Source organism: Euprymna scolopes, chromosome 34 (assembly GCF_053919585.1).
Source record: "Euprymna scolopes isolate OS-2025 chromosome 34, ASM5391958v1, whole genome shotgun sequence".
NCBI lineage: Eukaryota > Metazoa > Mollusca > Cephalopoda > Sepiida > Sepiolidae > Euprymna > Euprymna scolopes.
Window position 1 is genome coordinate 75757910 of NC_136515.1, and position 15824 is coordinate 75773733.

General features: G+C 32.4%; 1 protein-coding gene across 3 annotated transcripts in view; it reads right to left on the reverse strand.

Annotated features, from left to right (window-relative positions):
- LOC145259289 (cytoplasmic FMR1-interacting protein-like) overlaps window positions 1-15824 on the reverse strand; it is a 166714-nt gene that overhangs the window by 76311 nt on the left and 74579 nt on the right. For all 3 annotated transcript variants that reach the window (XM_080117160.1, XM_080117157.1, XM_080117159.1), the window contains exons 8-13: window positions 14981-15184; window positions 11341-11457; window positions 9269-9346; window positions 7903-8117; window positions 3847-3994; window positions 1793-1946 (exon numbers count right to left, since the gene is read on the reverse strand). In XM_080117160.1, coding sequence (XP_079973286.1) covers window positions 1793-1946; window positions 3847-3994; window positions 7903-8117; window positions 9269-9346; window positions 11341-11457; window positions 14981-15184 — 916 coding nt within the window. The remainder of the gene's footprint in view (window positions 1-1792; window positions 1947-3846; window positions 3995-7902; window positions 8118-9268; window positions 9347-11340; window positions 11458-14980; window positions 15185-15824) is intronic.

The window sequence follows — 15824 nt, forward strand, 5'->3', positions numbered from 1 at the left end:
TTATAAAATTCACTATGTTTGTCTGTCTCCATTTTTTCTGCATTTCAAGGTGAATCAAATAATTGCATTTTTTTGTGGACCATTGTTTAATATATAAAAGTCGTTAAAAAGAATTGGTAAGAATAGGTGAAAATTGAGAAAAAAAAAAAAAAAAATGTGTTCTTATACATATGCCCAAATGTGTGTAGGGTGTCCAAAAAGTCACTGAAGGATTTTGAACTTAAAAAGAATCTTGATTTTTGATGATATCTTTCTGTAATTTTAACACAATCTGACTAAGACATTGGGAATTTAAAAACAATAAATGCAAAATTCAAACAATCTTTATTTATGAAAAAAAAAAAATGTCTTTTAAATGTTGCCCATTTTCAGCTTTGCGTATTTGTGCTCTTTCCAAAACATTATTCAGATTGCAGAATCTCTGGATTGCAATTTAACTCTCTTATTTCGCTCCTGATTTTTTCCTTCAATTCTTGCAGTGACTTTTTGGACACGCTAAACCCTGCAAGAATTGAAGGAAAATTTTGAATAATTTTTTCTAAATTTTAAATATTATTCATTCGGGACAATGCTGATCAAGACAATACCAACCTTGTGGGTGCTTGTTTAATAGTTTTAAACTTTTAACTGGATATAAACATACACACAGACATTTTCCCTTTATCTATATATATATATATATATATATATATATTTAGTAATGCGATTGATAATTTAAAATTCAAATTAGAATTAAAAATTAAAAATCTGTTTCATAAGAAGGAACAACACCAAAGTCAATAATTTGTACGATTGTTTCGGAAACGATGTTTTTATTGTGATAGATATTAAGACACGGACAATAATTTTGACATATAGTTTTTTTTTAAACAAAGTCTCCTCATCAGCAAAAGTATTGGGTGGGTTTTTTTTATATGTAAAAGACACCATAAATAAACCTAGCATAAGGCAGATGTATCTTTTAATTGTTCGCCTTTTGCAAATCGTAATTATCGTCAAAGCATTCATTTGGATGTTGATTGTAGCTTATAAATGTACGAGCACTGTTCTTTTGTGTTTTAATTAAATTAGTAATTTTACTATCACATTAAAATACACTCTGCTCTTTAGACTACTGTTCTAACCCCCTTTAAATATATATATATATATATATATATATATATATATATATATATAAGACAAAAGTGACGTGCGCGTTTTTGTAAATCTGTGAAAGGCTTTTTTGAGATGTCGTCTAAATTTATTTTGATCGACTTTTATAGAATTTCTTCTAATCCGTCCTTTCGCCTGTTTGTTCGTCTTTTTCGTATAAAAGCAAAACTAATCAGCAAAGTAGGTTGCCTGGCTTTCCAGCCGGGACCTCCAAAATCGCAATTAGCTTTGATCAATGTTGGGGAAACCATTCATATCAAACAATTGCTATCCATTTGGAGAGCTCCCCCTTCTTAGGGGGAGCTGGTTTTCCCAAACATCGTGGGGAAGCAGAAACTGGCCTACAGTCAACCTTCATTTCTGCACCTGCATGATTCTTAACTTATTCACTTCAAGTCAACTTTTTGATTGACACCTTCGCATCACAGGTTCGAGCCTGCCTGCCCCCCCCCCAAAAAAAAACAAAAACAAAAAAAAAAAAACATCCAGGCAACCCTGCTAGTTATATAATAATAGATTAAATTTTATTTCAAAATCAAAGCTGGTGTTCCTTTTTTTATTTTGACAAGCAAAGGACACAAGAGTTTTGAATAAAATCGTGGCTTACTTAACAAAATCCGAGAAAATCAAATATACTTACCATTAAAATTGAGTAAATAACTCCAGAAGAACGAGGACTTATGGAAGCCGTCAATGTTCATCAGATGATGATAGTCAATATCTTTTCGTAGAGTCCTTTTGCCCCCACTTTTCTCAGCAATCAACGATTCCAACATGGTTCGAACCATATATAACTGAAAGAGAAATAATGTCAGACGTTAAGAGAATTTTTGAGACGAGGAGGGATTATTCGGATTCTTCAGACTACTGTTCTCATATTGAGTGATTTTTTGTTTTTCCTTGGAATTCACCACTTATCAAGGCCTGAAGGCCACTCAAGGATAAGGTTGGTTGGTTGGTTGTTTTTGTTTTTGTTTTACGGCATATCAACCCTTTTCGGAATGCTGAATCCAAAGATTTTGAAGAAAAAATTTTTAATAGAATATATTTGTTGTTTTCAAGTCGCTTTCTATTTAACCCATAGTTGGAACCCTAACAGGTACTACCACTTCAGGTCAGAGTGGACCTGGGAGCAATGGTAATTAAAGGGTGGCTCCACACTCCCCAAAGCCTGCAAGGTGGGGCTTCACCACTGGATATAGTTTAAGGTCATATCCAGGACCCCCATTGAGGAACTTTTACCCTCTGAAGGGGGGCAGTCGGTGTATTCTAATGCCCCACCAACAGGGCCTCAAGGATAAGGATTAATGAATGTAAGAATCCAAATATGAATAATCATCAAAAAAATTCAGAACCATAAATTTAACACTTTCTTTCTCTCTCTCTCTCTCTCATTTGTGGTGTATGTCTTTTGAGTCATCATCAAATGTGCACCTGCTATAACATTCAGCCTGGTCATGTTGAGCCAGCTGCCTTTGAAGGAGGAAAACTCTAGGGTATATCAAATTCATATGTGAAACCCAGTCACAATGTTTTGGTTGATGTAGTGTATATCTGGTCGAACTCTAGAATCTGCATGGAAGTTTGAATGGAAATCTTTATTTGATCCATGGAGGCAGCATGCTCTTGTTCTGTCAACTATGACTGGATAGAAGTCCCAAGTAACTTTCAATTGTATTTTGAGTTTCGTTCGCACTGAAAATTGGACCTCTAATCTCCAGAAGAATGTAACTTTACGAATGAATTTTACCAAATATTTTATCTATTATGTCATGTGTCTTTGCAGACAATTCTAATGTTAGGAAATAGGTCGAACACGTAAAAGAAATATGGTAAATTATATTGTAGACACGTTTTACCGGAAGTGAGGGTCAGCTGATCGGATCTGTGTGGGAGTCACGTGATCAGGTTAGCTGGAGTCAGTGAGTTGGGTTTTGGACGTAAAGAAGAACGGACGGCTTACCCCCCTCCCCTTCACTTGAGGAGGGGGGGGGGCGCTGACGTGTGTGAAAATAAGACCTATGCAAGCAAAGACATTCACTTTCCATTCTTCTGCGATTGAGACCTGGAAGGTGAATAAAAATTATATAAAACCAATTCATTGTCTTGGTGTGAATGAATATTCATCCAAAACAGGTTTCCAGTTTCCCCTCCAAGACACAAGATGAATTCCAGGTGAGCAAGATCAATGACGCATGAAGATAAGGTATGTCCAAAATACATGTACCACACACACACAATTGCATATGAACAATTAGATATGAATATATCACAAATAGCAACATTTAGACGATCACACGGCCGCTCCCTTTTATGATAACAATACAACAATCCCATTTTTGTGCCAAATTTTAGGAGCCTTGAACTAAAATTGACCGCAACGACCCATGGCATACTGATAAAGTACTTGGTAAAATGGACAGAAAAACAAACAAACTACTAAGTCTTCTATGAATAAGTTGTTTTTACAACAAAAGTCTCAGAAACAAATAAAAGAAAAAATTTTATCATTTAATAAAAAATAAAATATTTGGTTTTCTAAATTTTCAAATTAAAAGAAAGTTTCAACTTTTCCAAAGTTAAATTTAATCAGATTTATAACTTAACATTTTGGTTGACAAATCAAAAATGCAGAACATTTATAAAATGTCTCAAGTTATTATTTTATTTAAACATGTTCTTTGTAAATCATACCTGAGTGCTTGATGGGCCAACATTTCTGCGGGGGACTTTTATTTCAAATCCACTTTCTGGGTCCTTCTTGCCTCGAAGGGCAGGATCGTCTTGAGGCTCTAATCCTCGGATCCAGTCGGCGCAGGTGTCTCGGACTGACATGATGATCCTATCATAAAAAAAATATTTTTTTCTTTAAATTATTAAAATGAAAGAATAACTTCAACTAGCTTAGTATTATTAATTCCAGTTTGTGTACAGATCCAGTGTTGTCAAGGAATCTTTATTTGAATTTAAACGACACGCATTGCGACCCATGTTCTATGTTACCTTCATTTCTTGTATACAAATATTGGTGATCTTTTAAACAAACACATTTCAGATAAAAAACATAACGTACTTACATATCATGTCGAAATAAGTAAAAAATTCCAAAAAATGATCCGTTAGAAAAATAATTACAAGTAAAAACAGTATCAGATTTTATTGTATGTTTTTAATGTGGAGAGTTGTGCAACCAATTCAGTATAACAAACGGACTGATCTCCCTTGATTTAAATTTAGGCGTTGCTACTTTTAGACACATTTTTAAAGAATATAAATTGTAGATGATTCTTTTGTTAAAAATACATCTAGCACATCTACCGGATTATTTTTCGTATTTTTTTTTTTATTAATTTATACCAATTTCAACATGACAAGTAAATAGGTAATAATGTTTTCACCTGAAATGTGTTAAATATTTCAAATTTATTACACTTTCAGAAGAAATTAGCCGTCTCTAGGCAGTGTTGCCTGGGAGCCTGTTTTAGCTTCATTTTAATTTTTAAAACTCAAAACATAAACTCAAGAGAAACAAAAGACTCAAACACATTCTGTATATGTCGGTTGAGATTTGTGTGCATGTATGACACCATCACAGGAAGCAAATCTCTAAATGCCAAAGGTCAACATCTACATCTTCTGTCAAGGCCGTATTTGTTAGTCGATGTCAGTTCATCTCAATCTGCTCTGAACCACAACTTCTGTGTCTAACTGGCAACTCTCCTCAACTGTCGCAAACTCAAGACAGTCCACAAATTGCTCCTAATTGTTGTAAAACTCATTACCATTGCTAAAACTGCCAGTAAACTAACTCTGAACTTAATGACCATATATTGTTCAGTTCTTTGTCCCAGTTCCCTGCCACACCTTGATTAATAATCCTATTTCAGCTTTCCTTTGTGTACCTTGGTGAACAACTTCCTCTCTTTTGTTAAGATTGCTCATCAGTTAATGTCAGCTCATCCCAATCTGCTCCAAGCCACAACCTGTGTTCGACTGTGTCAAATTGTATCTCCTCAACTGTCACAAACCCAAGTCTGTCCATGAACTATTCCTGTCACAAATCCAAATCTGTATGTAAACTATTCCTGTCATAAACTTTCTCAAAACTCATTGTCACTCCTAAAACTGTCTAAACTAACTCTAAATTTAATGGCCATATATTGATTGATTAACAATCCTATTTAAGCTTTCATTTGTGTACCTTGGTGAACAACTTCCCCTCCATTTTCTTTCTACTAAACTCACTCTCTATAACCTTTATTATGCTGATCAAATTATTTCATCTGTTTTTTTTTTAATTTCTAACACTTTTGTGGGGTTGGATGGGGGGGGGGTCAATTATGATTGACTTTCCCTCCACACTTTACTTTTTTCTTGCAAGAAAATAATTTGTTTTTGTTACTTATTTCTTAAAATACCTTGCAGAAGTATTAACAAACATTCACATATTTTTAAGTTTACATTAATTTCAAGATTTTAGAAGAACACTAGACTACCCATGACCCGTTGGGTCAGTATGTTATATTAGCTATGGAATTAACATATGAGCATGACACTTGTGATGTAAACAAAATAGTTTTTGTGACATAACAGAAACATTTCTATGAGAGTATATTAAAATGAAAAAAGAATATAGATAGATTTCTATGAGGCATTCTGTTTATAATTGTTTATTTTTGAAAAAAAAAAAAAAAAAATTACAGCCATTAAATTATAAGTGGTTTGCCATACTTATAGGTAAATGTGCACTGAAAAAAAAAAAAAAAAAAAAGCAGAAAGTTGTTTATTTGGATAATTTAAACACAAAAAAAAACACAATTGGGATGTTGAAAACGTACACTGTAAAACAATACGTTTTGTCGCATTGATTATTTATTTGTAACGCAAATTTAAAAAAAAACAAAATATTTTCGGGGTTATTGATTTATGTTGGTAGTGTAAAAGAAAATGTATGAACGTTTTTTAAGAAAGGTGTATCAAAAAATGGAGAATAAATTTTAAAAAAAAAAGGAAAGTGGTGGGTAAATCACCATTGTAAAATGCATTTATGGTAAAATGCTCTTATGGTTGTCATTTTGTTTATGTACGCATGCGCAACCAGAAGTCGTAAACTGGATGTGCGGTGACAACACCCGTTACAAGGTTACTTGAGTTTTATAATTATATAAATTTATTATAAATGAACCTTTTGCAGTAGTTACAAATATTTAAGATTTAACTTCCATAAAAATCATTGTTTTGATTCTCAAGTATATATCCATTAATATCTTATGTTTTTATATAGAGCAATGTGGTTTTCAGTTGGTTAACTGTGTCTAATGGTGTCAAATATATATACTCGAAAATCCAAACTATGGTAAGAATATTATGTTGTTCTAGCACTAGTAACAGGCATACATCAAATGTTGATGTTAAGAATTAGACCGTATCTCAGATATTATTAAGAGGGCTTCATTATTATTTTATTTGTTGCATAATTCTTAGTTTTTCTAAATTGTTATACAAACATAGCTTTCTCCGCGTTATATAAAATTTGCATTTTATTGCGTCTGGTCAGTACATATATGATATCATAAGTCCTAAGACAACAGAATATTCTTTTCATTATTTTGACTCTCGAGTTTATATCCGTTGATATCTATGTTTTTATATAGAGCGATATGGTTCTCGGTTGATTAACTGTGTCAAATATATACTCAGGAGTAAAAATAATGATGAGAAAATTCTATTGTCCTACTCTAGTTATCATTTTATTTATGTATCCCAATTAGATATTATAAAGAAATATGTTTTTGTATCGATTTGTTGCATAATTCTTAGTTTTTGTAAATATATATACGCTATCATAAGTCCTCGGACAACAGAATATTCGGTTCTTGTCTACATTTGGGATTATAAAAAACATTTTTACAAGATAAATCTTTATGATTTATGTACCCGACACCACACGAAGATGGCATATTCCAAAAAGTACCTAAATTGATCAAATAATTCTTTTTTTTTTTTTTTTAAGAAAACCAAATTTTATGACAGATTTTATTGAAGGATTTGTGCACCATTTTTTTTACAAAAGGATCAACAAGGGCAGACAATCGATTTTGAAAAAAAAAAAAAAAAAAAAAAATCTTTCCACCCTCAAAAAATCCTTTGAAATTATCACTTTATAGGTTTTCAGGGTAACCGAAAAGGAAAATAACATTTATGAATACAATTTAATGTAAAATGAACAACCACACATTGATCCCCCACCCAACAAAAATTCTGTGTTTACATTGGGGTGGAGCTTGATTTTCTTAAATAAATAAAAAAATTTAAAAAATACTTGATCGCTTTACATGATTTTTAGAATATGACATCTTTGTGTGGTGACAGGTACATACATCATAAATCTTTTTAGAGATTTTTCTTGAAAAAAAAAATTTTTTTTGTAAAGGCTCAATCGTAGACAAGCACGGAATATACTTTTCATTGCTTTGACTCAAGTTTATATCCATTGATATCATGTTCATATAGAGTGATGTCAGTCGATTAGTTGTGTCTGTGTCGGATATTTATTCTGGAATAAAAACAATAAGAGTATTCTGTTGTCCTTACTCTATAGATGAGAAAGATCTTGTTTTGTGTTTCGTACAAGAGTTATACATGCACTGTTTATATTAATTTTTTTCAAGTATTTCGATTAGCGAACTCTGCGAAGTGAAAAAAAAATAGCGAGCTGGCTTTGCCGTCTCGTTTTAAATGTATACTCACATCTTGATTACATCGCTCTTCTTTTTTATGGCTTTGCGAAGGATGTCTCTCAGACGCAGTTGCACAAAATCTTGCAACTCTCCAAAGATGTGTCGTCGAATAGCATCCATGAAGACGGACTCCATCCGAGACATCAGCAGCTGGAGACCCTTGATCATCGCAATCACTTCGATCAGGGCAAATTTCTCGCTACTGCTATAATTGTAACGGGTAGACTGAAAGGAAAAGAAGAAAAAAATTATCGTGAATTTACATGAAATAGACATCTTGTTTTTATAGACAGATCTTTCTCTGTCAACTGTTTAACGAATGCACATGTGTGGCCGTGAAACAAGACAGCTTCTTTTTGTTAAGAATAAGTAGGTTTGAAAACACTTTATAAAGATTGTGTCAAGCTGGTCAAATAGTTATCATACTCACTGTCTTTACGTTTCGGTTTCAATCTCAGCTCAAGGATTTATTTTTACTTACAAAAAGTGAAGTGTTTAGAAAAAAAACATAATACTCACATGTCTCAGTTTCTGTATGAATTAAAATCTAATATTTATGCGTGTTTTACGACTGAGCAATGCAGGGCGGCCAGCTAGTAATTTTAATAAAATTGTGATCTGCAGATCATGATAATATTCAATTTTATCTTTCATACACGAACCATAATCTATATTGAATTCATTGATTTTTTGTTTTCAAATATTCAGTACGGCATCAGCGTGTGTTAATTATATTATTATTAATCATCTAGCATTCTCTTAATCAAGCATGTTAGAGAAGCAAACGTTGACTAACAGACATTTAGCGTAATAATAAAATTAGTTATGTGTCTATGTTCATACGACACAATCATGTTGAAGCACCTGTTCTCACCAGATCACCGAAGTTAAGCAACAACAAGCCTGGCCAGTACCAGATAGGTGACCATTTGGGAAGGCTAGGTGCTGTATATACTGCACAGAGTTGTAGAAATTTCCAGGTTGGTATCTGGGGGCACATTTAACTCACAAAGAGAGGGAGAGGAGAGATACATCCCCCGAATCAAGACGGAAAGCAATAGGAAACTACCATCTTTATTTGTCTTCTCAAGATTAGCATGGCTCTACAATTTGGAGAGCTGCGGTTGCCAACACAGCAGGGCTCTGCTGTGAGTCCATTTACCAATCTTAGAGATACTAAGGGAAAGTGATGCCTTAAAATTGGCGAATTTAAAGAGATTTCCCTCCAGAATTACAGTCAATTGAATGATGAACAATACTACAAGAGGATTGAAGCCTTACAAAAATAGTTTGACATTTGTTGACGTTAGACTTGAAGATGATAATGTTGTAGTCTGCAGGGAATCAGTTTTATAGTAACAAAGGCTAATACTTACTCTTTCATATTCTTCAGCTTCTGGAGGGCAGGCTTGACTCTGGTGAGGATCAGTCGGATGAAGTAATTTCCAAGAATACTGAAATCAAAAACAATATTCAAATTTAAACATTAAGAATGATATTAGCATTATCAGTTGTTCAGTCATGATTGTGTGACATTAACAAATTCACACTTTAATCTATTTAGTTTGTAATTTCTCACTGGCTTATTTTAAAAATTGGTATATAGTTCTAAATTTGTAATTTGCACGTGTTATCTATTGAGTTATTTTTCTTTAAAAAAAAATTCAAGTTAAAATATATTTATTTAAAACAGTCGAAAATGCAACATACTTTTATTTTTGTCAAAACTCAATTTTACACATTATTTTGTTTTTCTTTTTGGTTTTTTTTTTACATTAGAAAAGCTTTCATATTTATTTGGTTTGGTTGTTATGCTTTATGGCATATAAACCTCTGTCAGGTTATTTAATGCCGAATCTAGTAATTTTGCAAAAAAAATTTTATGCTTCAAGTTCTTTATATCTTCAAATATTTATTCATGGTGTTTGGTTTGGTTGTTTTGTAGAAGAAAACTTGTTTTTGTTTTTGGCTTTGTAAAACATGATTGAGTTTTGTAAACAAAAAGGAAAAAAAAAACAATTGATGCATTTTTTATCATGAATTCAGTATCTTCAGACAGCCTAATCTGGTAGCATCAGGTGTTATAACAGGTATTAATGCTTTGGGCCAAAGTGGACCTGGGACGAATGTCAACTAAGGAGTAACTTCACATTTATTACAGTCTCCGAATAGAGGCTCACCTTTGGATGTGTCTCTTAAGGTCATACCCAGGACCACACGTTTATTAGGAGTAATAAGCTTTTAAAGCATAAATATGGTTGTATAAATTAGTCCTTTTTCCCAGGCATTACCACTCAAGGTGGTTCTGTAACGGAATCCACTCTTCCCCTATACCACTCAATTTATATTAACTTAACACAGGTTCAAATGAACAGATAAAGTTTTCTCTTTCTGATAAACAATTTTGTGATTATCTAATATGTAAAACTTGTGTCAGAGATGTATTTGCTGATGAGACCTGGCAGGAAGGAAAATTGGGTGTCCATAAAAGCATGACAACGGCTGTGGCCCAATAAGATCTCCCTGATATGGCTAACAAACATTGGTTTTACAAGGGATAGTGCACCTTTTCCAATTGATGTTATCTCAAATAACAGCATGAAGCTGAATACTCCAGACTAGGTGAAATCTTGCCTTGTAATCCAGTAAGACCAACCAATCATAAGGTATATTATAAGATAGGGGTAGGCAACTCTTTGCTAACTGTGTGCCAACTAAAGTTTTCGAATTATTCAGAGTGCCAACAACACATTCTTATACAAGTAAAGAGAAATATACTTATTTTACAATATATTTTTTTTACAAAAATTGAAAAATACAAAAATATTTTTTGTGCAATTACAAAGAAATGTTCAATTAGTAATTGCTCTTTACCACAAGGGAGAATACTTGAAGCATTTGCATGCTATTAGAAACTGCTTGGTATGTCAAATGTGGCACGCATGACAGGTTGCCAACCTCTGCTATAAGATATAGTCGATTGGAGAGAGGAAAATTATTTTCTCAACTTCTTTACTAACTTGGTGCTTGAGATGTAAAAGAGAACTTTAATGAATATCTATGTATCTCATACAGAGATCAAGTGTTAGTCTCTAGGAAGAGGGCCCCTTGATTTCTGAAAATGTTGACTGAAGTAAAATGAAACAAAGCCCCTTTCCTTTAACAATTACAAGAAACCTTTCCAACAACTGTCTTAGCTGATAAAACCCTTTCAGATTATAAATAGGATAAGTATTTTTAAAGATCCAATGAAGTCCAAATTTTGTTTTAAGCAAAACCTAAAAAGGATTCAGTCTTTAAAAATCGATACATAAAGAAAAAGAAACATTTTTTTTTTTAATATAAAAATATTAGAACAATTGTTAAATGGTGGTTATTTTTTTTACAGTTTTCAGGTGTTTAAATTTAATGTAAAAAAAATAAATAAAAACTTTGTTAATGAACTTACCAATTCCATAACCAGTTGTGTCCAGGCTGATAGCAAACGTAATCCCTTCAAAGCCAAATCATTCAGTTCCTTATTCTCAGCGTCAGTTCGAAGACTTTCTCTGGTTGTAGTGATAGCCTGAAAATGAGAATATTCTTTGTTTAGTAATTTAAGAAACTGTTGTGATAGACAAGCAAGAAGCTCACAGTGTTGTCTAGAATTCCCCTTATATTAAAAAATATTTTTTTTTAAATCTGTATGATGTACATACCTGTAACAAAACAAAAATATCAAAAAAAAAAAAAAATCCCAAACTGATCCAGTAGTTTTATTTTTAAATAAGAAAATAAAATCTTATGAGTATCTGAGGAACATCTGCCTCACCTACTATTTTGAAAACAATCTTAAGAAACAAAGAAAGATAACTCAACAATAATTCAAACTTGGGAGATTTTTGTTGTAATGATCAGTTGATCACTTAAAAATTATTTTCTTTATAAGAATAAAAGTATTTGAACAATTTATGTGATCTTTTAGAATATGCTATTTACGTTTTGTCATTAGTTTTTGCCAGATTTTTTTCTTTATTTTTGTTTTTTAATATATAGGGAATTCTGAGGCTTCGACACCAAGAGATTTAATCTGCTTGATTAAAGCCATCATTCAGTCATGCATGTTCATAATTCTTTTAAAACTAACGTTAATTTACATGCATGATGGTGACACTAAATAGAAAAACAGGCGACAATGTGGTTTCAGAAGTCGGGTGTATTCAAGCTGTAATATTTGAACTGGAGTACTTTGAAATGTTATATATTTGGACCCAATGCAAGTAAGTAGAGATCATGTTAACTAGTATGAATTTTGGCAAGGGTTACATTAAGTACATGTCAGGATAACCTGGCAGCAAACAGAAATAGACTCTGTACAGCAAGCATGATTGAGGCATGGGTGCAAAAATTAGCTCCCAAGACAAAACAAGCTAGAAAGTCTAATGATATCACACAGAAATTACAGTCACCTGTTTAGGACATAGAATGGAGTTTCTAAGAGTTGGACTCAGGAAAGTGAAAGAGATGACATCAGGAGTCATACAGATTTTTGATGTCCTTTTCAAGGCTTTTTCCAAACAAAATTCAAATTTTCCAAACAAAACTTGAGGTCTGTTTTACAATCTACAGTGATTCGAAAACATGATAAAAACTCAAATATACAACAAATAAATGTTACTTTGCAATCTACCTGCATTATTTTTTTTTTTTAGTGTTTTTAAGTAGTTTTAAATGTTTGCGTTTTTTTTTTTTTATCTCAAATATTAACTCTGTTTACGACTTTTAATTTCCAACCAAAATAGTTGTTGTGTCCATTTTTTGAGCCCGGTCTTTTTTTTTTGTTGTTGTTGGGTGGGGGATTCGACATTGGAGAGTCTCATCCATGTTAGAGAGGTTTTTTTTTTTTTTTTTTTAAGAGTGAGAGGGGTCCATTTATATTTGTGGCAAGTATCACTCCTCCTCCTCCTCCTCCTCCTCCTGTGCCCCCGTACTCCCCGCCCAAAATAAAATTAAAAATGAGCAAAAATAGATAGATTTAACCCCGGCCTAGGTTTGAATTATCACAATTTTTTCTTGCTTTAGCAATTTTTTCTTGCTTTAGCAAGAAAAAATTGTGATAATTCAAACCTAGACCGGCTGGGCCCAGAAAAAAAAAAAAAAAAAAAATGGAGTTGCATCCCTTTACCACAAAACTACTCGAGGTAGTTTTGTGATAAAGGGATGTAATTCTTATGCACAATAATACCATGTAATTTCAGAAAACTGTATTTTAATTTCATTTTCAATATTTCAAAAAATATTTTAATGATATTTTTATTAATACTTTAAAAGATTTGTAGTAATTTCAATGTTTTTTAATATTGCAACACAAATTTTTATTGGAAATAAAAAAAAACAATTTTCAAGACATTTTCCATATTTTCAAAGATTTTTCAAGCATAAGTCAAAATTCAAAGATTTTTCAAGTCTTTGTGAGCCCTGTACATCTGTTTTGAAAATATAAAGAGAATCTAAACAAATACCATTTTGATATCCGCCGTCTGCATCTCTCAATCCTCAAGTAGAACATGTAAGAAGGAACTAATTTAGTCCAAAGTAGTCTCTCCCCCTCATGAACAAACTTTCTATCTCCAATAAAACCTTGAAACCTCCACAAGTCTTCATTGTATTTCTATGCATGAATAGATTCATCTTGAGTTAACAGAAGATAACCACAAATGGATCACAGTCCACACATGGAAAACCAAAAAAAAAAAAAAAATAATAATAAAATAAAATAAAAATAAAAAAATAAACAAATGGATCACAGTCCACACATGGAAAACCAAAAAAAAAAAAAATAAAAATAAAAAAAAAAAAAAAATAATAATAATAATAAAATAAAATAAAAAAATAAAATAAACAAAAGACCATTAACCACACACATATGTAAAAATTATTTAACTGTTCCTTAGATGTTCACTGACAAACGTCACAAGTGCACAAGGATGCGTTTGTTGCAGAAGGCGTATCAAGATTGTTTATTTAACTTTCAATTATGAAAAGGTTACAAAATGACGTAGATATTACTGGTTTAGAACACAGACACAGGGTCATCCCTTTTAGTTCTGATGGACCCGGAGATCTTGTCAGATTATCCATCTAGGAGAAGGAAGTCTCTGATGTAAAATCTGTGCTAAAAACCGATGGCGTAAAACCTATGGCATGGCACCAAATCACTGGGAGAGGGAGGCTGGTGACTCCATGCCAAAGTAGATTGTTGACATGGGAAAGAAACCAAAATGATCTTTCTCTTTGGCTAGCAGTCTTGAAATATTCCGATAACTTTTTTGTATCGAATAGTTTTTTGTGCGTTTTGTTTCACAGTATATCAACCATCAATGGGTTATTTAACGCCAAATCAAATTATCAGAGAGAATCCTAAAGATGGTTTAATTGTTTATTTTTTATTGTATATTCTTTTAAGATAGTTTAAGTTAAATTTTATTGAAGAGTCTTATTAACAATGTTTTGATTGCATTAGTGACTTTTTAGATCTGGTTAATGTCAAATGCAGTCATTTAATAATTTGTTTTCTTTAAAGTTATTCAGTCAGGCAATTTGTTTTTTAGAGCTATTTGATGGTAAATCCAGTCACTTAATTTGTATTTTAGAGCTATTTAAAGGCAATCCAGTTCAACCTTCAGCTTTTATGGCAAGGCGGATGTCAATATTTCTCTCAAAAATGCACTCCATGCAAGTGCTTTTCTTATTTCAAATTGCTTTTCTGTAATCTCAGTCCATGATCAAAGATATTTGAAGTTTGCAACAACCGTCGTAGTGCGCTTTTTTGATTATATCAACCCAGTTGAAAGGCTAAGGCTATATTGCAGTTTTCTTTGCCTTGCAATATAAATGTACTTGTCCTACTTTATGTTAGAGTCCATTTAGAATTTCTTGAGCTGGTCAAGATTGGAACAAAAGTCTGAATAACCCAAATAGACATAAACTATGTATATTTATGGCCAACCAGGAGATAACTAATCATGTAGCTATTTATAAGCTAACCATATTGTTTTGTAAGCATGAACAAAAAATATTTTAAAATTGTGGAGGAGAATCAAACTTACCTCATTGGTGTGACGTGCAAGTTGACTGATGTAGGTCATGTGATCTTCTCGAACGGCCTCAAGATTCATAAGCAAATCAGATTGAGGGCTTGGCTGGTTCGATTCACAGCAGGGCCATTTTGAATGGTCAAAGTTGGTACCGTTTTGGATGTATCGGTAAGGAGCGATCTGCATGTCACCATAAAGTGGGACAACTTCTAATTGCTAAGAAAACAAAACAAATTAAAAAACAGCAAAAAAAAATTAGTCTTGCAACATTTTTTTGTAATAATTTTGATGCTTTGCTGAAAAGAAAAAAGATCTAGAATTGAACTTTTGTCAACTAAATTTAATTGTTCTCGTATCAGTTAATTTTTATATTCCTTTACTAGGGACTGAATTCTCAACGAGACAGAATTCACTTTAAAAATAAATTTATAACTATTTCATGTGTATCTCTGCCTCTCCTATAACATAAAAGTCACTTTATGTGTGTGTCTGTGTGTGAGAGAGAGTTCCTTCCTTATAGATTCTGAAATGGCTGAGCCTATCTTTTGCAAATTCCACACAAAGCTAATTTATATGTCTGGCAGTGTTCTTATACTTGGTTTGTACAGAAATTCATTCGATAAGTATCGAAAATCAAAAAAAAAAATCCAATCTTAAAAAGAGCTTTTCTCTCTTATAGATAAAAAAAGAATTTTTACAGGGGAATATTTTACGTTACCCCGGTCAAGGGAGATAATAAAATCTTAGCAAATCATTTCTTCTTAAAAAACAGATTTATCATAATCTGAAGATATAGCTTAGTGGTAGAGCTTCGACTACAGATCGAATGTTCTCCTGTTCAAGCCGAGGCGTACAT